General features: G+C 43.4%; 1 protein-coding gene across 1 annotated transcript; it reads left to right on the forward strand.

Moving 5' to 3' along the window:
* The first annotated feature begins 6,786 nt into the window (after window positions 1-6,786).
* Window positions 6,787-27,075, forward strand: REN (renin). Its single transcript, XM_061630378.1, has 9 exons — window positions 6,787-6,854; window positions 12,228-12,384; window positions 12,999-13,122; window positions 15,928-16,046; window positions 20,475-20,671; window positions 23,933-24,055; window positions 25,142-25,286; window positions 25,735-25,833; window positions 26,914-27,075. The coding sequence occupies exons 1-9, from the start codon at window positions 6,787-6,789 to the stop codon at window positions 27,073-27,075; spliced, it is 1,194 nt and encodes a 397-aa protein (XP_061486362.1).
* The last annotated feature ends 535 nt before the right edge of the window (window positions 27,076-27,610 follow it).

Genomic DNA, 27,610 nt, shown 5'->3' on the forward strand with positions numbered 1-27,610 from the left:
GCAGGAGGCATGGGGATATGCACTGATTGGAAATGAAGAGGTATGCCCAGCGCAAAACATTTGCAAGAGCAAACAGTATTGAAAGCAGGATCACTTATAACTGCCCTGATACTATCATGAGCACAAATCATAATGAATACACGATAAAAAGGATGTCTGTATCAGACCTGGGAATATCATACCTGTCATTAACTTCTTCGATTATCTTCATTTAAAATGATCCCTGTATCCTGAAGTTATGTGAAAGATACTGCCCTTCTCTTGATGGGATTATGCTCCAAATGTAAACAGGACCTTCTGGATGACCTGGACTTGAGTTTATTTCCACCATTTCCTCTCCCGCATCTTTTACATATCTCCATCTCAACTAGGAAATTAAAGCAGGGGTTGGTGATTGGGGAACCTCTGCCTGGAAGCATTTGCCTATTAGGCAAGGCAGTGTGACGCAGTCACCGGAGTCTTAAAAGGATGGGAGTCTCTCAGTCCCTGTGTGGGAAAACAGGGTTCCTGCAAAGGAAGTGGCCCAGCAATGACCTTGCAGGGCAAAGCTACCAAAAAGGCATAATGGGCAATCCGCAAAGGAAATGGAATGGGATTAAAAGTAAGGTAGCAGGTGTTGGATGGGGAGTCTGGGCTGGAAAAAGAGGAGAAAATGGACTTGCCAAAGGCAAACTTACCTCATTCACACTTTCAGAAACAATACGCAAACTGAAACACAGCCATCCTTTGACAATCGAATTTCTCCAAATTTTGCAGTGCAGTTCTTCAGCCGAGTAATGTGTGCAAAAATCCATATAGTAGGGCAAAGTGTGCATGTAAATGCAAATATTAGTGAAAACAACATGCAAAAATGCACCACATTAGGGACGATTGCCTGCAATCATGTGTATATTTGTCAAAACTGCATACAAAAATGTGTGTATGAGGAGAAATGCGCACTAAAAGGTTGACAAATTTTCATGAGGATTTTTTTAAAAAAAAGCAAACTGCTGCAGAAATGTGGAAAACTGAATTTAAGATTGGAAAAATGAGAAATGGAGAGAACCAAAAGTGACAGATTTGTCCATCTTTAGTCTCTACATTGACATAGGCATATAGTAAAAATCTAAGCAGATAAATCAGGAGAGGAAATTGCATCCAGAAAGCTTTGCACTTTCCTGACAGGTGCAATTCACACATCCCAAATGCACATGTTAAGAATAAGGATCCATGAATAGTTCAACATGTGCTGGTTGCATCATGTGATTTTGTACAGCACATACTCAACTAGCAACTCAGCCTGCATTTACTACACAACTGAACAATCCATTTTTGATAGCTTTCTTTTGTAGCATATGCTGTAAGTATGCTCAGAAAAACACAGTAAGACAGAAGTGGGGAAAACACACTAACAGTGAAAAATTGTGGTCTTTTGCTTGACAAGAGAGCCAGTGTGGTGTAGTGATTAAGGTGCTGGACTATGACCTGGGAGACCAGGGTTCGAATCCCCACACAGCCATGCAGCTCACTAGGTGACCTTGGGCCAGTCACTGCCTCTCAGCCTCAGAGGAAGGCAATGGTAAACCCCCTCTGAATACCGCTTGCCATGAAAACCCTATTCATAGGGTTGCCATAAGTCAAAATAGACTTGAAGGCAGTACATTTACATTATTTTGCTTGACAAGGGATGATTCTATTACTAGGAAGGTCATTTGCTGGTGGGACATTTCATGTTGCATACCTGAGGATTCCCCCCCCCCATGGATGAAAACCTGCTTCCTGCATGTGGAAATATATTGAGGAGTGTAGGAAAGCTGCAAACTAATGATTCAAACCCCTGTGCTAGCATACTCACCATGTTGTACATACAAATAAAAAATATATTCTCCAGGATCAAGCTCACCTAAACCAGTTCTGTCAGTCTTCAGCAGAAGCCAACCCAGAAGCTATGCTCAGTGCTGATTGTTACATCTCAGTTACCAACCAATATCACTCATGTACAGTAAATACCTCAGTTAACAAAGTAGATGCATTCCTGAACATTACTTCTTTAACAGAAACTTTGGTATCAGAAATAGGAATAACATGGAAAGAATAGGGATAGGCCCCTACACCCACTCATAGATGGTGGGGGCAACTTCAACAGGGGCTTTAAAGGGTGCCTTCCTGGCATCTCTCCCCTCCCCAGCCCTGGTAGAAAGCAAGAGATCTATTTAATGCAAAGCACACATGCAGTCTTGTCAGTTTCACCCTAGCAAAGTAAAGGCACAGGCTTGAAAGTTTATCTGTAGCAAAGCAAAAGCAAAAGCCCGCCAGTTTCACCTTTCACAGGCTTGAAAATAGCAAAGCAAAGATACAACCTGGTCAGTTTTACCTTACAGCAAAGGTGTAGGCTTGTCATTTTATTACTAGCAAAACAAAGACATACCTGTCAGTTTCACCTTAAAGCAAAGGCACAGGCTTGAAAGTTTATCTATAGCAAAGCAAAGCTGATCAGTTTCACCTAAAAAAAAATACCCTTTATTAAAAGGAGCATCATTCCTGGAGGATACCTTAACTGAGGTATTACTGTACACAGGCACAGCATGCCTCATCTCTTTGACCACTGAGCTGACTTTCCCACCAGCCTCAAACTGGACCAGTCAGCTGCAGATCCTTGTGTTCTAGACCCAAATCCATGACAACTATTTACAAAGCATGGAGAGAAAGTGAGAGAAAAGCATTTGGGGGAAAGGGCTATGGGGAGACATGCCATTGGAAAGGGGAGAGTTTTGCTCCCCTTACCCACACATTCCTTTGTCTCTTTAAGGTGGATTTCCAAGGTTTTCAGACAGGTATCTCCAAGCCCTAAGTGGAAATGCCAGGGGTTGAGCCTGGAACCTTCTGCCTGGAAAGGGTATGCTCTCCCACTAAGCTAGACGATTCCAATTTGGCTCTGATATGCTAATTGTGCCACATGTGATTGTTCATGCAAATGTACATTTATGTTAGATCGGTTTTACATTCGCAGTACAGGCCGATTAAAGCTGGCATAAGCTGTGTGCTTGTGAAAACTCCTCAAACGCTTCCCATGACTCTCTGTGACATCTTAAAAGTCTCACTCAAAGGTTACTGAGGTCATCACAACAGAATTCAGCTGACATTTGGAGGAGCTCAATATTTCATGCCGCACATAGCTCCCCCCTCCCACTGCAGTTCAAGTACCCGCCGTATTATTTCATTAAAAGGCCTTGCTGCCAGCCCCTCTGTGGCATATGACCTGTCTTGAAAGAAAAAAAACCCAGAGCTTGGGAAAATCTCTGCACACAAGTGTGATGCCCAGTGCAGCCTGTGGGCCTGTGGGAAAATAAATAAGACTTGTCTTACAGGAACTGCAATACTCTGGTAATTGACCACAGAGGTAGAAGGCTGCCTTGACTAAAAGAAGAGACAATTTGTTGTTTCCTTTCCATAAGGCAGTCTGTAAAGATTCAGGCTTAATCCAATATACCTTGGAGTAAGCCCCATTGAATTCAGTAGGTCTTACTTCTGAGTAAACATGGTTAGGCTTTCACTCTCAGTGTTTAATAGGGTCTGGCTGTATGGCCAGTTTTTTTAGTATATGTACAAACTGAGAAGACACTAGTGAAGGAACATAAATTATTTGACTTCCTCAATAAGGATCCAGATTTTCCATAAAAGAGCACAGATGGAGGGCATATTATACAGCCACAAGAGAGGCTGTATACTGTAGCCAGCGGGATTTTTCACATTCTGCAATGTTAAATTGAAAATACCCCCCATACCATTCTGATGCTTCCTATATGCTCATTTCAAAACAAAACCTTACAAAACTTATAGTCCTGAACTCAGAAATGCTTGCTTAACAGCCTTCTAAATGTTCATGGTGGTACACAAAACAGTCAGAGAGAATACAGAGTTCAAAGTCTAAAGAGAGAGAGAAAAACCCAGAGCCTTTTTTGACTTTTTTCTGCCAGTTTTCATAATCTGTTGAAATTCATTAAAACTCAGCCATGTTCACAGAGTACCTGTAATCCTATTACTGACCTTGCCCCATACTCTGACCTTCATCTTCTGCAGTTTAAACGTTCAAAAAATGCCTGGCTGATTTTTAATTAATTTAAGAAATTTTGCATTGAACTGAATGATAGTGTTGGGCATGCACAGTAAGAATGTCAGGGGAGTAGGAGAAAATGCAAGTTATGAAGCTCCTCCAGAGATAACATGTGTGCGGGTGCTATAGGCTAAACAGTTATAAAAGTGTCAGTAGTCTGGACTGTACGTGCCCAGAGAAGTTCACTGCTTTCAAAACTACCAAAAATATTGTCTGGTGTAGTGGTTAAGGTGTTGGACTTCGAATCCCCACACAACCATGAAGCTCACTGGGTGACCTTGGGCCAGTCACTGCCTCTCAGCCTCATGAAAACCCTGTTCATAGGGGCCGCCATAAGTCGGAATCGACTTGAAGGCAGTACATTTACATTTTTTAAAAACTTTAATTAAGAAAAGTATTAAAGCAACTATCACTGCAAAGAAGGGCTGGTGCAAAACATTTTGCTCCCTGAGGCGAGAGTCAAAATTCCCCCCATTCCCTGTACAAAAGCTGACCAGGCTAGCAGTTGAATTAGTGTCAATGGGACAGCAGCCTCTACTGCACCTGAGGGTGGTATGGTACCTTAGTGGCATAGGGCAAACATGTGGCACACACAGCTTTGTCCATTCCCCATTCCATGGTATCTGCTGCTTGAAGCAGCTATCTCGCTCTGCCTAACTGGAGGGCCAGCCCTTCTGTAGCGCAGTTTTGTTGTTGTTGTTGATCACAAGCTGAATATGAGCCAACAGTGTGATGTGGCTGCAAAAAAGGCAAATGCTATTTTAGGGTGCATTAACAGAAGTATAGTTTCCAAATTGCACGAAGTATTTATTCTTCTCTATTCTGCACTGGTTAGGTCTCATCTTGAGTACTGCATCCAGTTCTGGACACCACACTTTAAGAAGGATTCAGGGAGACTGAAACGGGTTCAGAGGAGGGCAATGAAGATGATCAGGGGACTGGAAACAAAGCCCTATGAGGAGAGATTGAAAGAACTGGACAATTGCTGTAACCCGCCCAGACAGCTTCGGTTATGGGGCAGTATATAAATGTAATAAACAAACAAACAAACAAACAAACAAATGTTTAGCCTTGAGAAGAGACGACTAACAGGAGATATGATAGCACTCTTCAAGTACTTGAAAGGTTGTCACACAGAGAAGGACCAGGATCTCTTCTCAATCATCCCAGAGTGCAGGACACAGAATAATGGGCTCAAGTTGCAGGAAGCCAGATTTCGACTGGACATCAGGAAAAACTTCCCAATGACCTAGGGAGGTGGTGGCCTGTCCAACGCTAGAGGTCTTCAGGACGCAGCTGGACAGCCACATGTCAGGTGTGCTTTAATTTGTATTCCTGCATTGAGCAGGGAGTTGGACTTGATGGCCTTATAGGCCCCTTCCAGCTCTACGATTCTATGATTGTTTTTTGAGACAATGCTCAATGCTGGGGCAAGTCCAGATTTATTTATTACAGTTCTATCCAACTATTTTTTTATTGTGGAACTAAAGGTAGCACACACAGGGCTCCCATGTGATCTTCCACCCAGGCACTGATCAAACACATACTTGCCCAGCTTCTGCAAGGTGGCTGCATTATCTAACCCCAGGTAATATAGTGAAAAAGGATAAGAGGAAATGTATACAACTATCTTTCCTCCTGCTCAATATAGACCCAAATCATCTACAAACACACACTAAAATAAGAGATTCCATATTCAGAGGCTACTTACATACCATGCTTTTATAGCACATTTAAAGCACATGACTTCCCCCAGAGAATCCTGGGAACTGTACTTTACCCCTTCCAGAACTGCAATTCAGAACACCCTTAACAAACTACAGTTGCCAGGATTCTTTTCATCCCACAATATTTTTATTGAGTTTTCCAACAGTAACAACAACAAATATTTAAACAATACAACATTCCTGGTGAATACAAAGTATACTTGTGAGCATTACAATAAAGTTCATCAAACAAACTCACCCAAACCTGCTAATTCATTGCACATACCAGCTCCAAAGAAAATATGTGTCAAAGGAGGCTTAAGACTGGACCCCTTCCTATTTATGTAGATGAAAAATAGAAACCAAGTATTGTCAAAATTGTCTCGTTTTGTGACCTTCTTGATCACCCTACGATGCTGTGTCAACCTACGCATGTGCTTTAAATGTGCTTTAGATGTATGATGTGCACGCAGCCTGAGAAATAGTACAGTCCAATTAATTGCAGTTTTCGCAAAAGCTTTAGTGATTGTAAATGTCCACTAGTCCAACAGAGTGCAGATTCTCAGGATCAGACACAGAGATATTTGCTAAGAAATGCTATTACACAAAGAGAGCAAGACTGACCTACTTAGGGTATTTTAAAATGTGTTCCACAATATGCCTAAGCGGGATCTTGATTTGCCTCACTGAGCTACGTACATTGGGCTAATTATGTGCATGGAAGAGAGTAAGTGTTCATACACAAGCAATAGTGTGCTCTGACCAAGCTGGCCTTTGTCAGGAAGTGAGGTCAAGGTTAGTACCCCAAAGGTAGTCCCCCTCCTCTAATTAACAAGATTTATTACCTCCTTCCTAGCAATCAAAATTGAACCTAAGTCAGGCACAGAAAACTTTCCTATAAAAGCCCGATGAACATGGCTTCTCTTTGGATACAAGAAGAACACATTGCTTCAGAGTGAAGGCTTCCCTACCCAAAGCAACAGCAGAATGCAGCAGTCCTGGGTCTTTGCAGTGGTTAGCTGCTTCTTGTGCTTTTCCAGCGATGCCTTCCAAAGGTAATGGGCCATCTCTTTTTAGTCAAGTCCTAGCCAATGGTTGCTGGAGAAATGCCTTCTTACCAAGACAGAATGACTGCTTAGACTAAGTACTTCAAGTGGAAGCCCCAGAAAGAGCAAATAGGACTGAGGGAAATTGGCAGCATTTGCATTTTTCCCCTAGCCCACTTTGTATTTCATGTGAATGGTGGTGGTGGGAAACTGTAGCATATGCAGAAAAGATAGTGAGCACCAGGATGTGGTTCAAAATTGGGGCCTTGGATTCTTTAAAGTGGCCCAGCTTCTTGCCATCTTTTTGCTACCATTTATGTCAGACCTTCATCTGGAATAATAGCAATACAAATTCACTGAGTCAACATTAATTTACAACAAGATAGCTCTGGCAAGCTCTTTATAATAGTTGTTTTTAGTAGTTTTTTTCCAAACTATTTTGTATAATAATTTGGTCTTGGAGTGACTGCTTAACCCTGGGATTTCCAACATGGTGCCTGTGGGCACACGCACCCTTGGCACTTGCAAAGGCCCCCTGCTCCTGCAGTTTCTTAGATTTCCAAATGTGCCCGAGGCCAAAAATGTTTGGGGACCAAAAACATTTGGTTTTAAGCAACTATGAGTGTCACTCCCACATAAATGTATTTTTTATGAGCATGTATTTTTCATGGAGTACTAAATGTTCAGTTTCCAGTTTCTCCACTTGACTTGCTGTGAGGCTTCCTGCTTCAGTTTCTGCTAGCTTATGACAGCCACAAGACTCATCCATGTGCCCGTGTCCTGTTTGGACTGTCCTGATTATTCAGGTGGAAGCAGGGGCTCTACACTTCTGCAGAAACGTTGCAGTTATGCAGTCTTGCCTGTTCACCAGTGCTGCAGTCATTAGAAATGTTGATGCAGCAGAGCAGATACCTCTCCAGAAGTACAAAAGGAAACTAAATTATTGTGCCAAGAAAATTATATGCTGATCAAGAAATCATGGGGGGGGGATGGTACAGTCCACACATGTGTTTCGCAAAAATTGAAACATGTATTGATACATAGGGCAATGCATTAGCAATTCTCACATCCATTGATCAGACCAACTAAAACATCATCCTCATTCCATCAGTGTGCATATGAACATAGGAAGCTGACTTATACTGAAGACCACTAGTCCATCCAGCTCAGTAATTGTCTACACTGAGTGGCAGCAACTCTCCAGGGTTTCAAACATGAATCTCTCCCACCTGGAGATGCTGGGGATTGAACCTGGGACCTTTTGCATGCAAAGCAAATGCTCTACCATTGAACCAATTCCAGCACAATGGAATTGCCCTTAGGGTTGAAGGTGGGTTATAAGGAATAAATGGTGAGATGACAGGTGATGTTTCTACCAGAGAAGGAGATCAAGAAAGAAGAAGGTTTGGGAGGAAGTAGAAGTTCAGCTTTGGACGTTAAAATTGGCATAAATCACCCCAGCATAAATGTGAGCAGTTGAATTTGGGAGACAAGTCTATAGTAGGCACAGCCTGTCCTTTAAGCTGCTCCATAAACATCAGTGCTACATATGAGAGATGTCTCAGTTCCACTGAGAAATCAAGGCAGGTATCCAGAAAATCACAATTTTCAGCAATTTAAACGTGTCTGCAAAGCTGTTCTGGAGGGGGGAGGGGAATGCAGAAAGCTGCCTAAGGGCTCCTTCAGACATCTTTTTTATTGTGCATGCATGATGATTTGTGTTCAGGATGGTATTGGGGCAGTTATTGGCAATCCCACATTCAATACTGTTTCTATTTGCAAAGGTTTTGGGGTGGACATACTGCTCCGTTTCCACTCAGTGCCTGTCCCATAACTCTCTGCTGAAATCCTGTTACCTTTCATACTACAAATGCCCCAGGGTATTTATTGTCCCACTTCTGTTGTGTTACAGCACAAGAGTGCCCCTTTCAGACGGCAACAATGTAGTAACACTGGGGAAGCATCACAGAACAACTAATAAAGCAGAATGATATATGAACAGTTCAGTATAAAACCATCACTAATGCACTATTATTGCATCAATGACATGTTGCAGAATACACCTGCAAAAATTTAAAAAACCTGTCTGGCGGGACCCTTTAGCTAAGTCAAACCACTGTTCTGTCTAGTTTAGTATAGTCTACACTGACTTAGAGAGCCAGTGTGGTGTAGTGGTTAAGGTGTTGGACTACAACCTGGGAGACCAGGGTTTGAATCCCCACATAGCCATGAAGCTCACTGGGTGACCTTGGGCCAGTCACTGCCTCTCAGCCTCACGAAAACCCTATTCATAGGGTCGCCATAAGTCGGAATCGACTTGAAGGCAGTGCATTTACATTTTTACACTGACTTAAGAGACTAAGGTTTTGGACAGCGGTCTTTCCCATCTCCACTTCAATATGCCAGTAACTGAAACTGCAACATTTCATATGTCAAGCATGTGCTCTATCACTGAGCTCTGGCTCTTTCCCATAATAAATGAAAGAGTCTCACCACAGGAACACTTTTCATTTTCCTCCAGTTTTTGGAAAGGGGCTATGAATGGTATAATCTAGGACCCTGCATGCATGCCTCCTAAAACCTACTTCCTTGCTTCCTCATAACAACGCACTTTCTCAATAGCTATGCAATAGCAGTACTACAGATATTTTAAATCAGCCCAGCATGCTAAGCTGTTGTTAGCCGTTGTGGACACTAAGTGAGTTTGTGAGAGAGTGTATGGGAAAGCAAGTATGGGAGCTGCTGCAGCATAAAAGGAAGGGGTGATTGCTGGCTTTGGAACAGAAAAGGAATTTGCAGACCGGAGTAGCAGATGAAAGATGTCAACACACTAGTTGCCTACATCCAAGCATTTCCATTGGCCACACCTGGAGGGGCAACAGGTTGATCTGCCAATCAGTTGCAAAATCTATTTGAAGCTGATTTTTTTTTTTAAAAAAAATGCACTCAAGCTGATCCCAAGTTTTACAGTAAAAAGGGGAGGGTTTGACTAATGTTGTGTGCCCCCTTATCAGAAGAGAGAGGTGGAGAAGCACTGGAACTGGCAGAACAGTTAAGTGGGTTTGTATCCCCAGATAGTAATGGGAGAGCATTGTGTGAGTGGCAGAGAATCATGATTATGCTTATATAACAAACATGAAGCGTCATTTCCTTTACATTTGAAAAAATAATGATAATTAAAAACCATCTGGAATGTAAGGACCACAAATTTCAGTGGTTTTGATGATGCAGAACAACTGTACTCAGGACTGAAGAACACACGTCAACATTTGCTCTATGAGTAAAAGGATTCTATTTTTTGTTTAAAAAAGCTGAAAACTAGAGAAAATTGATTGCTGACAGTTCATTGCAAGCATTTACTGCCATCTAGAGCAAGTGAGAGGCATATTCCAAGCCAAGGTAGTTTCCGTCTGTGGATCAACTGACTGCAAAAAACGCTTGTTCATCTTTGAGGCAAAGCCTGAAGGTAGATACACACTTACTGTTCTGCCAGTTCCAGTGTGTCTCCACCTCTCTTTTCTGATAAGGGGGCACACAATGTTAGTCAAACCTTGCCCCGTTTTACTGTAAAAACTGGTGGAATCAGCTTGAGTGCGTTTTGGTTTTTTTAATCAGCTTCGAAGAGATTTTGCAACTGATGAGCGGATCAACCCGTTCTCTACCCAGTGTAGCTAATGGATATGTTCTGACGACTAGTGTGTTCCCTAGTGGCCTCAAAGGGTGTGTACACACCATGCATTGAAAGCACAGTATTTTCCCCAAAGAGTCATGTAGTTTACCCCTCACAGAACTTCAGTTACCAGCATCTTTAACAATATACAGTTCCTAGGATTCCTTGAGGGAAATAATGTGCTTCAATGTATGGTGTGTACGCAGCCTGTATTTCCCATCCACATGGCTTTAGAAGGGCCGGTTCTTACAGCAGTGTTCATTTAGCTGAATATGAATTTGGAGGGAAGATGGAATAGGCATTGTGGATATGCAAGAGAAAAACAGAGCTCATAAGAACATTAGAAGAGTCCTACTGGGTCAGACCAAAAGCCTGTCTAGTCCAGCATTCCGTTCCCACAGCAGCCATCCAGATGCCTATGGAAAGCTCACAAGCAGGACTTGAAGGCAATAGCCCTCATCCACTCTGCCTGTCATCCTGTAGGTCAGCCTGATGCCTTCCAGGTATTTTGGACACCATCTTCCATCATTCCTGAGCACTGACCGTGCTGACTGGGGCTGATGGGAGTTGCAGTCCAAAATATTAGAGAGCACCAGGTTGGCGAAGGCTGCTGTAGATAGTATATTGCCATCATGACTAGTAGCGGTTTATAGCCTTCTCATCCATGAATGTGTGTAATCTCCTTTTGAAGCTAAGTTGGTGGTCATCATCACTTCTTGTGGAAGCATCTTCTGTAGATATGTTATAGCAGCAGTCCATAACAAAAAAGCTATAGCATTCTCAGTATTCATTCACCATTCCCAGTTTCAGAGCAGTTTTCATGATCTTGGCTGTGCTTGTAGCCAGTCATTGTCTCTAGAAGCTGTTGAAGCAAGGCTTTCTTGCTGCTTTCTCCAAAGAGGCAAATCACCTTTGCACCTGTTTCTTGACAAAGGGGAGGGGGTTACAAGGGAGCAGCCAGGGGCGGTGGGAGTATAATAGTAACAGCCATTCCCTCCAACCCGACACAGATACTACATCCAAGCATAAGATGCAGCTGGGCTTTATTCTGAAAAATATGCTCTCGGATTCCCTATGTGGCCATGGGTTTTTAAAACATCCTCCTCCTGTGGTGGAGGCTTTTCCTGTTGGAAAATAGTAAATTGTAAACTTCTGGTCACCACTGGCCACCTGGCAGCTCTGTTTGTTCATCTCCACACATATTGCAAATATGACTGTGTCCAGGCTGGCGCCAGACACAACTAGGCCCTTGGGTACCAGCTTGCCCTGGGCCTGCAGCACCATACAGCCATACACTCCTGCCCAATTCAGGTGGTGCAGAGCTTAAATAAGTCAGCCTCTTAGGGGCATCTCACCACCATCTCGGGCAATTGCAGTCATACGCACGCACTGCACTGACACAACAGGTAGGTGGGGTGGGCAGGCTTATAAGGCCTCGTGCTGCCTGTATGGGGGTGGGTGGGAGATGCCTGGGGATGCCCGTGAGCTCCTACTTTGCAATCTGCGGCAGTGTCAGGTCACTGAATCGCACTACCTGACACTGTCACAGATTGCCAAACTTCACCCTTCCACCCTAAGGAGGGGTCCTTCAGGGGCCCCTCTGGCCTACAGGGGCCCATGACCAGGGCCCAACCTGGCTGCCCGCCGGCACTGGGCCTGACTGTGTCTTATAAACACCCAAGGTTTATAATTCCCTTCTTTATACCTTTTAGGATTCCACTCAAGAAAATGCCCTCAATCCGAGAGACCATGCAGAAGATGGGAATGAAAGTGTCTAATGTTATCCCTTCCTTGGAGAACAATATATACTATCTTGGCAAAGGACATCATAATGGAACAGCACCTACCATTCTCACAAACTATCTGGATGTGAGTGTTTGATTATGCCCCCTGAGCAACGGAGTCAACAAATCAGCCCAAGCACCTTTATATTGGTATTTATGGAATGTGCCATGATTACGAGCCCCTCCAGTCATCCTTTTTATTGTGCATTCATGACTATTTATGCTCATGATGATATTGGGATGGTTATACCCACCCCTGCTTTCAATACTGCCTGTCTCTGCAAAGTCTTCAGGGTGGGCAGACTGCTTAGTTTCCAATCAATGCCTGTCCTGTAACTTCATGCTAAAATCCTGCAACTTTTTATACCAGAAATGTTCGAAATGGGGGGGGGGTTTGTTCCACTATACTGCAACTCCAGTTAGAGATTTTAAAAAAAACCCTTTAAGGTTTTTTTTAATGTGTTAAATAAATAAATATGAACACCCTCCAGAGAGCAATAATGCAGTAATGCTGGGGACTCATCACAGAAGAACTAATACAGCAGAATGATATGTGAACAGTCCAATAGAAAACCACCACTAGTGTGCTATTATTGCATCAATGACATGTTGCAGAACAAAAAAAATCTGTCTTCAGGGGCCCTAAGTTTTAGGAATCAGCAGTCCCACTATTTCTCTCTATTACAATGTGTCTTTCAGATGCAGTATTATGGTGAAATCAGTATTGGTACGCCAGCCCAGATCTTCAAAGTAGTTTTTGACACAGGGTCAGCCAACCTGTGGGTGCCATCCCAACAGTGCTCCCCACTCTTCAGTGCCTGTGGTAAGTTATGGAGAATATCATGCATACTCAGTGGAGACTGGTGGTTCCGATGTCAGTTGAGACGTGAATTTGCTCCACTTTTGCACCTTGGACAGTTCCCTGAAAGTTCAGACTAAAACCTGGAACAAAGTGACTGCTTCATTGACAATGGAGCTACCAGTCTCCACTGTGGATACTCATGCCAAGAATATAGTATGGAGACTCCTGGATTTGTGCATTTTCATGATGATCAACATCTGATCATTCTTGATGTAACATAGATTGCCATGTTAATTCCCACTTCTTTTCAATTGTTGGTTATAAATATCAAGATTAACAAAAAAGAAGTCAATAGGAATCTTCACACAGAGAACTGTGGAAAGAGCAGAAGGCTGAACGATTGCTGTTGTGCTTGCAAAGAAACTATGCTTAGTGCACATACTTGAGCACAGGCTGCCACATAGGTTTCTGTACATGGGGGGTAATGCATATGTTGCCACACTGTTCCACTTGCACGATAGATGCTGTCTTTTGCCTCCTTCACAGCAAGCCTTTTTCATTCCTGGTACAACAGATATACATACAGAGATTAGTTTTTGTGTGTTGTTTCTGTTAATGGAATTTGGACATTTACCAGCAACTTGCAGCTGTGAATGGGTAGAATATGTTAGAAAGTCTGGCTATGAACAAACAGTGTGTGTTAGATAGTTGTTCCATCGTATATTAACACTAGAATGGAAAAAATGTGATTTTTAAAAAAACTTTTCAATCTGATATTTGATATTAATATTATCTAGGAAATAACTGAATTTCAGGAAATTATTTTAATGACATTTGAAGTATGTACCAGTTTGGCCTTTTGGTATTTTATATTCGGGCACTATAATATTCATTGGGCACTGAGTAATACTCATTATTCAGTCAATTACAGACCTTCAAAAAGAAGCAACAAATACTAAAGATTAAAAGTGGGTCTGTCATCCTTTAAAAAAACAACTAGTTGTTTAACTATCCGCCTTTTGATTAATAGATGAATCAATTACATTTAAATAGATGAGTATATAATCAAAATTTCAATATTGTATAGATGTATTTTTGAGGAATCAGAGTAATACACAAAAGCTTCCACTCACTGTTAAGAGAGGTCATCAATATTTTCCTTTTCATTCCCTAGTATAGTAGTACAGAGAACAAAAAATATCTCTCAAAAATAAAAAAACTGCCCTTACCTTGCAATCCAGCTGGTTAAAATGGTCCCTAACCAGTGTGGCATAGAGGTTAGAGTGTTGGACTACAACCTGGGAGACCAGGGTTCAAGTCCCCACACAGCCATGAAGCTCACTGGGTGACCTTGGGCCAGTCACTGCCTCTCAGCCTCAGAGGAAGGCAATGGTAAACCACCTCTGAATACTGCTTACCATGAAAACCCTAATCATAGGGTTGCCATAAATCGGAATCGACTTGAAGGCAGTCCATTTCCATTTTCAACCAATCAATCAACCAAAGCCAATTGGGGCTTCAATTCAGAGCATCACCTGATATAACTGTGGCCTGCCATAGGTCAGGGAAATTAAGATCTGGTCCACTAGGCAGAAACAATTCCCTACCATTGTTTTACAGTCAGTAAAATTGTGGCAAATTTAGAAGTACAGGGTCCCTCCATGATAGTCACATCATGCCCCCTCACAGCCATGCCCCACACAGCCACACCCCCTTCTAAGATTATACAATAAAATTAGCTTTCATTCTCTTACTTTGTTTGGAGTACTTTCCCCTACTGATGCATTGCAATAATCAGTACAGATCTGCATGTGTTGTCTTTCAGTTAGATATATTATTTCCTGTGCATGTACATGGACAAATGTACTAAGATGCTGTATAGTAAGGAACTTCCTTCGCTGAGTTTCCCTTCTTGCTTTTCATACTAAGGCTCAGAATAAGTGGATTTCGGCGGAGTTATGACTTTTAGGGGGAAACTTAAGCATGGAAATTCCTGATCCTAACCTCTGGTGTTGGCTCCATCCCTCTCTCTTTCTCTTAGGCATATTCATTTACATTTCACCTTACCATGCATGACACATATATGTAGAACATTATTAAAAGCTGAACCATCATCACACAGACACATACTTTCTCCCCACCCTTGAACATATTTTTGCTCTCTTTCCCTCCTTCCCTACCCAACTACTACTCCTGGCTTTGGCTTTGGGCTGGGACAAAACCACACATTTTCCCCCTCCTCCCTTTTTTTGCTGCTGCAATAAGAATAAGATCCTTGTTAACAAACAAACTTACTAACTGAAGGCCATGCAGCAGAGAGAGACTTTTCCACTTTCCCTTGCTTGCTTGCTCCTTTTCCACTTTTGCGTGATTGCTCTCTGTCCTCGTCTCCATACTCCTCAGTCCTTCCTGCATGTGCCTTCTCCAGCAACAACAGATATCCCTAGGAGCCAATCAGCATGAAAGGGGAGTGTGTGAGCTACTGAGAAGAGACTTTTCAGTGGCTAACGTGCCTCCTTTTACTCTGATTGGCTCCAATCAGGGGGAAAGGACACTGGGACCCTGCTCCCAAAAACTAAGACACACACCCCCGACCCTGGACAACTGCATTGCTGTTCACAGTGCAATTCTATTCATTTCTACTCAGAAGTAAGCCTCACTGAGTTCAGTGGGGCTTTCTCTTAGATGAGTGGGTATAGGACTGCAGCCTTAGTTGGAACGTGTGGTAGTTAAAGCATTCATTCATTTATTGTGGAATGTGAGCTGTTTCTAGTGCACTGATGAATGTAACCTTAATGCTAATTCCATTGGTTGCCTTCCTTTTAGTTTCACACAGCCGCTATGTCTCCTCCAAATCAAGTACATACAGGCCAAATGGAACTGAAATTGTGATCCAGTATGCACAAGGACACATTAAGGGTTTCCTTAGCCAGGACATTGTCACAGTAAGTTTTACAAGGGGAGGCTACTCTCCTTTCGCTCATATGCCTTATTGCTTATGAAAGAAAGACACTGGTCTAACTCTTTCCTCTTCCTTGGTGTGGACAAGGCTATTCACAGACCTGGATTCTTTCACACAGAATTACTGGATGAGGGCTGCAACCTCTTGTACTCAAACAAGGAGAATCCCCATAGCTAGGACCAGTCTTCCCTAATCTGATACCACCATCCCCAATGTTTTGGGCTACAACTCCCATCAGCCCCAGACAGCAGGTCCAATGATCAGGGATGATGGGGGTTGTAGTCCAAGACAGCTGGGGGTACTAGATTGGGAAAGGCTAGTCTGGACTTGTCTTCTGTCACTTCATCCACTTAGGCTGGAAACACACTAGTCGCCCGATCAAAGTGTTTCCATTAACCACATCCGAAGGGTGAACAGATTTATCTGCTGATCAGTTGCGAAATCTGTTAGAAGTGGATTTTTAAAAAATGCACTCAAGCGGCTCCCACCAGGTTTTACAGGAAAAAAGGGGTGGGGTTTGAGTAGTGTTGTGTGCCCCCATTTTCAGAAGAGAGAGGTAGAGACACACTGGAACCATGAATGTGTTTCTATTCTTATTCAGGGATGAGGAACCTATGGCTGGTGTTGGAGTATCACTCTCATCATCCCTGCCCATTGGTTATGCTGGCTAAGGCTGAGGGGCATTGGAGTCCAACAACATATAGAAGGCCAAAGGTTCAGCATTCCTGCACTAAATATTGTAACACTCCCCAAGTTCTGTGAGTGGTGAGAAGTGCCAGGGGCACAGCACTAACCCAGGTTCATTTTCATTTCAAAGGAAGTCACTGGAGGCTTGTGATGGTTTTCAATATTTGTGTTTATTTACAAAGACACAGGTTAAACATAGGGAAAAGTTACTTTTTTGAACTACAACTTCCATCAGCCCCAGCCAGCATGACCACTGGATTGGGCTGATGGGAGCTGTAGTTCAAAAAAGTAACTTTTCCAAGCTCTGATGGAGGCACAGCTTAAATAAATACAGCAACAGACAGCTAAAGTCCCCTGCTCCCAAATGAGATCTCTTGGGAGACAGTCAGTGCCTAAGATGTTTGCAGAACCCAAAGTCAACACTCTTTGCCTTTCTCATTCAAGTCTCATTCAAACAGCAACATTTTTAAATGTTTTTATTTGAAGAATATGCTTATATTTGAAGAATATAAGAGGAGAGGTCCTCTTGTGGATAAGAAATTGGTTAAGAAGCAGAAAGCAGAGAGTAGGAATAAACGGACAGTTCTCCCAATGGAGGGCTGTAGAAAGTGGAGTCCCTCAAGGATTGGTATTGGGACCTGTACTTTTCAACTTGTTCATTAATGACCTAGAATTAGGAGTGAGCAGTGAAGTGGCCAAGTTTGCTGATGACACTAAATTGTTCAGGGTTGTTAAAACAAAAAGGGATTGCGAAGAGCTCCAAAAAGACCTCTCCAAACTGAGTGAATGGGTGGAAAAATGGCAAATGCAATTCAATATAAACAAGTGTAAATTATGCATATTGGAGCAAAAAATCTTAATTTCACATATACGCTCATGGGGTCTGAACTGGCGGTGACCGACCAGGAGAGAGACCTCGGGGTTGTAGTGGACAGCACGATGAAAATGTCGACCCAGTGTGCGGCAGCTGTGAAAAAGGCAAATTCCATGCTAGGGATAATTAGGAAAGGTATTGAAAATAAAACAGCCGATATCATAATGCCGTTGTATAAATCTATGGTGCGGCTGCATTTGGAATACTGTGTACAGTTCTGGTCGCCTCATCTCAAAAAGAATATTATAGAGTTGGAAAAGGTTCAGAAGAGGGCAACAAGAATGATCAAGGGGATGGAGCGACTCCCTTACGAGGAAAGGTTGCAGCATTTGGGGCTTTTTAGTTTAGAGAAAAGGCGGGTCAGAGGAGACATGATAGAAGTGTATAAAATTATGCATGGCATTGAGAAAGTGGATAGAGAAAAGTTCTTCTCCCTCTCTCATAATACTAGAACTCGTGGACATTCAAAGAAGCTGAATGTTGGAAGATTCAGGACAGACAAAAGGAAGTACTTCTTTACTCAGCGCATAGTTAAACTATGGAATTTGCTCCCACAAGATGCAGTAATGGCCACCAGCTTGGACGGCTTTAAAAGAAGATTAGACAAATTCATGGAGGACAGGGCTATCAATGGCTACTAGCCATGATGGCTGTGCTGTGCCACCCTAGTCAGAGGCAGCATGCTTCTGAAAACCAGTTGCCGGAAGCCTCAGGAGGGGAGAGTGTTCTTGCACTCGGGTCCTGCTTGCGGGCTTCCCCCAGGCACCTGGTTGGCCACTGTGAGAACAGGATGCTGGACTAGATGGGCCACTGGCCTGATCCAGCAGGCTCTTCTTATGTTCTTATGTTCTCTATTAATTAGAGCACGCATCTGTCTGTCTGTCTGTCTGTCTGTCTTGCCTTAAAACATAAAAAGAATAAATATGGCAGCAAAGCAATCACCCCCATGCAAGGTTTCCCTTCTTACCCCCACTGCTAGAGGCACTATGGCTCTGAGTACTAGTTGCTGGGCAGGGCCAGCGCCAGAGGGTGGCTAGGTTGGGCCCCGGCCAAGGGCCCCTGTGGTCCAGAGGGGTCCCTGAAGGGCCCCTTCTTAGGGTGGAAGGGTGGTGCTCCTGTTCCATGATCCACAGAAGCATCAGGTCCTGCAACCTGAGTCTATTGCAGAGAGATAGCTTCCAGGTACCCCCCCCAACACAGATAGCAGAGGCTTCAATAAGCTCGCATGCATGCTCCACCTACCTCTCCTGTCAGTATGAATGCCATGCACACTGTGCACACATGCCTGCCATCAGCCAAAATGGTGGCGGGGGCTCCCCTCAGTGGCTGATGCCCCTGCCACCATCTCGGTTGATAGCAGGCATGCCACTACATGTGCACGTCATTGACACAAGAGATAGGTGGGGTGCCTGGGTGGGCTTATTATCCCCACACCACCTGTATCAGGGGGTATTGGCCTACGATGACGCAGGTCCAGATCAGGCTGGTGCCCAAGGACCCAATCATGCCTGGCGCCGGCCCTCTTGCTGGAAAACACAAGTAGGGAAAGAGGTATTACATTTAGGTCCTGCTTGTGGGCTTCTTATAGGCATCTGGTTGGCCACTGTGAGAAGAGGATGTTAAATGAGATGGGCCTTTGACATGGTCCAGCAGAGCTCTTCTTAAGTTCTTATATTCCATTGTATCTGTAGGAACATAAGAAGAGCCTGCTGGATCAGGCCAGTGGCCCATCTAGTCCAGCATTCTGTTCTCATAGTGCTCAGCCAGATGTCCATGGGAAGCCCACAAGGAGGACCTGAGCACAAGAGCACTCTCTTCCCCCGTCCCAGCAACAGGTATTCAGAAGCATATTCCCTCTGATTTTTAGGTAGAGCATAGCCATTATGGCTAGTAGCCCATGGCTAGTAGTCATTGATAGCCTTATTCTCCATGAATTTGTCTAATCCTCTTTCAAAGTTGTCCTAGTTGGTGGCCATAACTGCCTCCTCTGGGAGCGAGTTCCATAGCTTTATGCACTGTGTAAAGTAGTAGTTCCTTTTATCTGTCCTGAATCTTCCAGCATTTGCTTTATTGGAAGTCCACGAGTTCTAGTGTTATAAGAGAGGGAGACAAACTTCTCTCTATCAACTCTCTTCATGCCATCATCAGGCTACTATAGAATTGGGCTGGAACCATAGTGGTGGAAAGGGAAAAGCCAGTTATAATTAGTGTATAGTCTGAAGGCACACAAGGCCTTGCTGAAGCTAAGCAGAGACTCAAGCCTGGATAGGTGAATCACCTGGAAATCACCTGGATGCCACCTTAAGGTCCATGAAGGAAGAAAGGTGGGATATAAATGTAATTTTTAAAAAAAGTTTTATGGAAAGCTTTTATATAGCAAGACCATATGACAGACCCCATGCTATAGAGGGTCAGATCTGGCACAAGACATTTTGCTGCTTGAGGTGAAGTTTCCCATTCCACACACCAAAGCTGACCAGACTGACAGCTGAATCCTATTTAAACACTGACAAAAAGACAGCATCCTTTACAGCACCGGAGGGCAGCAGCCTGGCTTAGCTGGCATAAGTCCCCCAACACCTCACCATCACTGCCTGCCCCACGCATCCACTGCCTGAGACAGCTGCATCCCTCTGCCTAATGGTAGGGCTGACCCTGGTGGAGATGATACAGAAATAGCAGGTGTGTGCCTGTATGAATGTAAATGAGAGAGAGAGAGAGAGAGATGGAGTGTTAAGAGTTTTTTTCCTTTCGGCTTGATAATACTCTGAACACAGTAACGCAGTGAGAAAAAATCCATGCCTGCTTTGCTCAACAGTAACCTTTATACCTCTGGTTTCTTCTCTCCAGGTCGCTGGCATTCCTGTTGTCCAGGTGTTTGCAGAAGCCATAGCACTAACAAACCAACCTTTCATCTATGCAAGATTTGATGGAGTGCTCGGCATGGGGTATCCCAGCCAAGCCATCGATGGGGTTACACCCGTGTTTGATAGGATAATGTCTCAAAAGATCCTGACGGCAGAAGTCTTCTCTGTCTACTACAGCAGGTGAGGGATAACAAGCCACTGAAACCAGACAGCTGGGAGGACCTGTGCTTTAAACCAGTGGTTCCCAAACTTCCCCCTCCCCCCCACAGTCCACTTGAAAATTGCTTAAAGTCTTAGCAGGCCGCTTACTGACGTTTCTGCCTGTTGTAGCAATCGTAATGCACTGTACTGGGTGCTGGGTGCTTTTTGATTGTACTTTTATTGCTTCTTTTATTGCTTATATGATATTTTATTGTATTACACTTTGCATTCCGTAGGATGCAAAGTGTAATACAATAAAACACAATATGCGAAATAAAAGAAGCAATAAAAGTACAATCAAAAATGTATTTAAACGTTTAATGTAGACATGCCACGGACCGCCTGAATGAAGCTCGTGGACCACTGGTGGTCCACAGTCCACAGTTTGGGAACCCTTAGGGAAATCTTTCATAAGGAGCCAAAAAAGCTCATTATCTAGCTGAAGTATGTTTTTCATACATTTGGAGAAGGATGTACCTCAGCGGCAGAGCACACCAGTCTGTTCCAGATTCAATTCCTGGCACCTCCAGGTAAGGCAGGGGAAGATTCTTGCAGCACTGTTGACATTAAGTGAGACGCTACTGAGCTAGAAAGACTGACAGTCTGCCTCAGTATAAGGCAGCTTCCCATGTGCCTAAGTAACAAGGTAGCTTGTTGGGAATATTTAATGAACAAACATAGCATAAAAACACTTATCAGTGTGCACTTCCAGAGGAACTGTTTACTGAGTATTCATCCTGACCTATTTGCAGGGAGATAAGATGTTGCTGGCTATTTAAGCATTCATCCTGATTTGTCTGCAGGGAGGTGAGATGATGATGCATCAAAGCAAATGTTATCTCACACTTTCTATTGGATTTTCCCCTCACTTTCCTGATTGTGACACACCCAATCTTTTGGGGAACCAGGTTTGTTGTGCAGGACCTCCCAATCAACTGTAACTGCACAATCTGAATTCGCCAGTGTGTGATTGAATTCCACCTAAAAATAGCTGCAGTCTGCCATTGTGCCAGAGTAATGCAATTAACATACTGTATACCAACATCCTTGTGTGCCAGATCTAGGTGACCAGTTACGGGGCTCCACTAATAGTGGTGCTAAATAGGGTTGCCAGGTTCAGGGCCTGAGACTGATCCTGTATCTTTAGGAGAAAAGAAAGTCAGCCAAGTGCAAGTGTTCTTGCAACGCTGTAATGGGAAAAACCACGAGGTGGAATTCTCCCTTCCCCCTGCACAACTTTTAAAGATACAGAAGACCTCTTGGTTGCCAGCCCCAGCCTCCAAAAGGTCTTCTGTATCTTTAAAAGTTGTGCAGTGGGAAGGGAGGATTCCACCTTGTGGTTTCTCCCATTACAGTGTTGCAAGAACACCTGCACTTGGCTGACTTTCTTTTCTCCTAAAGATACAGGATCAGTCTCAGGCCCTGAACCTGGCAACCCTAGTGCTAAAGATGGAATTTCCAATGGTACAACTCTTCTCATGACTACACCTATGTTTGCAGTTCTACTCACTTGCTCGTCAGGGGCAAACTCCCCTTACCTTCTGTCAGGAAGGACTCCCAGAAATCTGCAACAGGCTCTCACTCGCGTGGATGTTTGGATAAGGAAAGCAATAGCAGACAGTCCCCTGCTTCTCGCATCTGAACCTCCACCTCTCCCTCCTGATCTCCATGATTGTTAGAGGACTTGAGGAATTAGCAGTGAAGAGAAATGGAGACTGAGGGCTTATCCAAACGGAGCGGGATAATCCACCGTTTCCATATCCGGTTTGTCAGCTGATAGTCCTCACTTTTCTCCTTTTTGTTCACTGTTTCCCAATGAAAAAAAATGTCCCAATGAAATTCCCGATTTCAAACAGCAAATCGCATTTTTGCCGGTATTGGAAGGAGCGGATTTAACCCGCAAAATGAGTGACACCGCGCAACGTCATTTGGACGACCGAAAAATAATAAGCACACATAGCGCGCGTGTCACACATTTTGGAGTCGTCTGGATGAGCCCTGAGCTAACTATATTGGTTGCCCCTGTCCCTAAAGCCCTGCAACATGGCAGGCTATGCTCAGGGCTTGATGTATGGCAGGGTTTCCCGACCTCTGTTTCTAGTGCCGGGGCTTTGTCCCCACCCGCAGATTAGATTAAGTAAATTATTGTTATTTTTCTTTTGAAGGAGCACAACTATTCCTAAAGTAACCTTGCTAACAATCTCACCCTTGGTCTGAGTGGGAAATTACACTGGCTCTGCAGGAAGTATAGGTTGCTTTAGGTGCCCTGTCCTCCCAAGTATATATCAACTCAGCCTTTGAAGGCTGGACACTTCAGCTGGTGCAGCAGGCAGACATATACAAGAGGCATGGGGAATCTTTTTCAGTTCCAGAGCTGCATTCTCTTCTGTCATGCATTCCCACATATCAATGATGGGTGGGGCCAGAGGCAAAAATGGGCAGAGCAATAAATGCAAAATATCCCTTTATACCAGTGGTTCTCAAACTTTTTTGGTTTGCGGCGCACTGTAAAGCACATAAAAATTTTCTGGCGCACTTCATGTACAAAATTAAAAATATACTAATATATTTTAAACTATGAATAAAAAATAACTTAAACTATAGAAAACTCTTACTTACCCTATACAAATGGGTTTCTTCTCATTTTTAAAATATACTTTCATAATATTTGAGGCACACCTAGCCACTTCTTAGGGCACACCAGTGTGCCTGGGTGCACCGTTTGAGAATCACTGCTTTATACAATAGGAGAGTTTCTTCACACACCCCTCTCTGTCCTCCATCCAGGAATTCAAGGACACAGTTCAGTTGGGCAAAAACTCCATGAGGGCACAAAGCAGGGCTGTTGAGGAGCGTGGCTTGGAAAGAGGGGGTGTAGCCTTGGGACAGCCCTGAGGGCCAGTTAGAGAGGCTTGGAGGGCCCCAGGCTTGAGGTTCTCCAACCCAATGGGCAACCACTGGCAATGGTCTGCTTTGCCTTGAAAGTTTAGTTTCTAATCCATTTTAGTCGCTCATGTAGAGGTCCACATCTGCCCACCTCTGTACCAACCATTCTGAGCAGCCTCTCCTCAAATTCTTGTGTGCAAGAATCATCTCTTTGCATTACTGACTGTATGTATCTCCTTCCCCTGCCAACGAGAATCTGACAGGCAGAACCTGGAGTGTGTCGTGTCCTCCCTTTCCTCCTCTTAGAGGTACAAGAGTGGGTAGAAAGGACTCTGCTTGTGCTTTTTGTCCTAGAAATTCTGAGTTGAACACTGGGGGAGAACTCATCCTTGGAGGCAGTGACCCATCTTACTACACTGGGGACTTCCACTATCTCAGCATTAGCCGGGAAGGCTATTGGCACATTGATCTTAAAGGGTAAGTGATACCACTGTTCACTGCTCCAGTAATTCACAAAACCTTCCACGCTCCATCAGTTTGAATAGCCCAGCATTGGTACTGCAGGGAATAAATTCTCCATTTTATTAAACTTGAGCATCTTTTTTTAATCAACCTTCATTGAGCTTTAAACCTATACAAAACATATCCCATTCAATTCTTTCAAAACAATAAAAAGTACATTGAAAACAGAAGGGAAGGGATATATGGAAGCAAAGGAGTAAACATTTTCATACATCACTCTAACTTTTCCTTAAACAGCCTATGATGCCATTGTAAAGTCTACATTAACTGGAATACAGTAGGGCCCCGCTTTGCAGCGCTCCGCTTTGCAGCGTTCCACCGATACAGAGGTTGTCAATTGCAGAAAAGCCCCGCTCCTACGGCACTTGTTCCACTTTTACGGCATTTTTCGTCAGGCACCATTTTAGACAATGTTAGTCAATGCGTTCCACTTTACAGCGGATTTTGCTTTACGGCGGCGGTCTGGAACGGAATCTGCCGTATGAGCTGAGTCCTACTGTATATAATTGTATTTATTTGTCATGCTATGTGTTTGCTGCTGCATTATGCAGAAATCTCGCAAGAGATAGTCGAATGCACTCTTTAACCTCATGTGTCACAGACCTGTTCAGTATCTAAGGCTTGGATGGGGAACTTGTGATCCTTTAGATTGCTGTTCTTCAAACTTCGATCCCCAGATGTTGTTGGACTACAACTCCCATCATCCCTGACCATTGGCTAAACTGGCTGAGGACAATGAGTGTTGTAGTCCAACAACATCTGGGGACCCAAGGTTGAAGAACAGTGCTCTAGATGCTGCTGGACTAGACCTCCTATCATCCCTGACCATTGGTTGGGGATGATGGGAGTTGGGAGTCCAACAACATCTGGAGGGCCGCAAGGTTCCCCCCACTCTAATCTAGGAAATCACTCCATATGTTAGCACACACATCCTAAGTATTACTTGTCTTCTCTAGGTTTTAAAAGGGTTGTTCCATTGCTGGGAGGAGGGGGCATATGGATTTATCTGAAACTTGAAAGGCTGTTTTGCTTTCTCTGTAGGGTTTCTGTAGGGAGTGAATTGCTGTTCTGTCATGAAGGTTGCACGGCGGCTGTAGATACTGGGTCTTCCTTTATTACTGGCCCAGCTAGTTCAGTGTCTGTTCTGATGAAAGCCATAGGAGCTACTTTGATTGAAGAAACAGATGTAAGTAAATGGAACACTCCCTCCAAACGTTTAACCTGTTCTGCAGAGGTGGACAAGGAAATGGCTGCCCAAAGAATCATGAGAAAAAATAGCAGTGGGACCCAAAGCATGGTTGCTTTCCTATACCTGAAAGCACCCTCTTGCTGCCCTGAAATATTTTAAACTACAGGTACAGTCTCCGAGTCTGGAACAGGCAACCTTAGCACTGCCTTTTCTCCCTCTGGGTAATTTGTTGGTTTTCCCAAAAGGAGATAAGTCCTAGGCAGCTTTGGTTGGAAGGCTGCTTTTGCTTAAGTGAAACCTAGATTAAAATCTGGGCAGCTGGGAGAGACTTCCGCTGACATTGGATGAACTAGGCCTTCATCTCTTGCCTGAAGTATTTTGACCCACAGCCTGGGATAAAGGACTAAAAGTTTCATTTTCCTGTAACTCCTTTCTTCCCTCACAGTATGTCGTTGAATGTAAGAAAATCCATTTGCTGCCTGATATTTCCTTCCATTTTGGAGAGAGAGCCTACACGCTCAGCGGCTCTGCCTATGTCCTCCAGGTGAGATACTGGACAAGGATTTGCAATAAATAGGACTGTTACGGGGCAGCTAGAAGAAATGGGAGATATAAAAGACACACTTATTTCTGTATTAATTACAACAAAGAGCATGTGGCTCCATGCTAAGCGCTGCTGATACACCTCTCCTCCATGAATTTCTCTTAAGACCCTTTTTTTTTAAGTGACCTAAGGTAGTCTGTTGATAAATTCCAAATTAATTATGCCCCGGGTAAAACACTCCCTTCTGTCTGTCCTGAAACTACTACAAATCAGTATCATCCTTATCCGGTCTATTGTTAGTGTCTTATGCCTGATACTTAATTCCTCTAAACCACCTTGACTGAAACTGATTCAGAATTTTTTTAAAAAAATCTTACAAATTTGGGGGAAGGTTATAGGCAAGAATATCTAGGTTGATTATCCTTTTTTTTAATAGACCAAGGATCTATGTCTTTAATCAAAGAAATTGATTTCCCCATCACTGTTTCTCCATGCTGGATGGAATTTCTCCTGTAGATTTTGGCACAACAGTATTAATTACACAGATACTCTGTCATTTTTTTAAAAACAAAAAAAACACCTGCTGCCATGTGGGCATCGGAGGAAAATTGAACCATAGTTCCAAAAGGTGTCATCCCATATATATACCAAAATCTAGGCTAATGAGAGACCAAGTAAGGAATCTGAGCATGTGGAACCCAGCAGAATATGGGGACAGAGATTTCAGAGTAAAGACTAGAGCCTTCTACCATCAGCTCTCACTTGAGGCATTACGTATACTTTTTTCAATCCCCTTGATCCAAAACAATAGAGAAAATTTGGGTGATGGAGAAAGCTTAACTTCCTGAATTTGTGCTAGTCACACTGCTGTTAAAGGCACAGGACCCCAACCAGAAGAAAATGTCAGGCACTCTAAACAAACAAAAAAATGGGTACCCTTAAAAAAGGATGACTTTTTTTGTGGTGGCTAGGGTTGATGGGAGTTATAGTCCAAAACATCTGGAGGTCACCAAATTGGCGAAGGTTGATCTAGGGCAATGAAACTGCTTTGTTGATTCACTTCCTAAATTCTCTCTGCAGCATTCTAACTACGGCAAAGAGTTCTGTGTTGTGGCATTCTCTGGTTTTGACATTCCTCCTCCACTGGGCCCTCTTTGGCTTCTGGGCGCTAGTTTCATCGGACAGTACTACACTGAATTTGACCGGCAGAGCAACCGGATTGGATTTGCCACATCCCTCTGATGTGAGAAGAGTTCTGTTCTGGAGGATACCAGCTTTTGAAAACAGACTACATAAACTGAGAAACAGAACAGTTTAATAAGATATTGTTTTCAGCAGCACAAAGAGCTTGTGTCAATATGTGTCCAAAAGCTCCAATTCTTCTGTTGCACAGCGAAAGGCTATAAAGCAGTGATAACATCCAGAATCATATGTTTAGGTTTCACAGTCCTCTTTATATTGTCCACTTAAGTTAGTTAGTTAGAAGTGCTTCCTATCTTAATACCAGGATAACTGTAAATGTTCCATCTTAAATTGTAGACTGTAAACTAAAATTTTCATTAAAGATTTCCTTTTCCTACTCAACACAGGAAGTGATCAGAAAGTGGCCATCTTCTTTGGTTACTTCTTCCTCTTCACTTTTGTGGTTATTGATATCCGTGCAGAAAGCCACCCTCATTGTGATAGGGACATTTCATACTTAGCAAAGTCCTACCTGCTCTCATATTGCTACATATTGACATGAAAGTCAATGAATGGTGAGAAAAACACTTCGTAA

This window comes from Rhineura floridana, chromosome 6, assembly GCF_030035675.1.
Source record: "Rhineura floridana isolate rRhiFlo1 chromosome 6, rRhiFlo1.hap2, whole genome shotgun sequence".
In the NCBI taxonomy this organism is placed as follows: domain Eukaryota; kingdom Metazoa; phylum Chordata; class Lepidosauria; order Squamata; family Rhineuridae; genus Rhineura; species Rhineura floridana.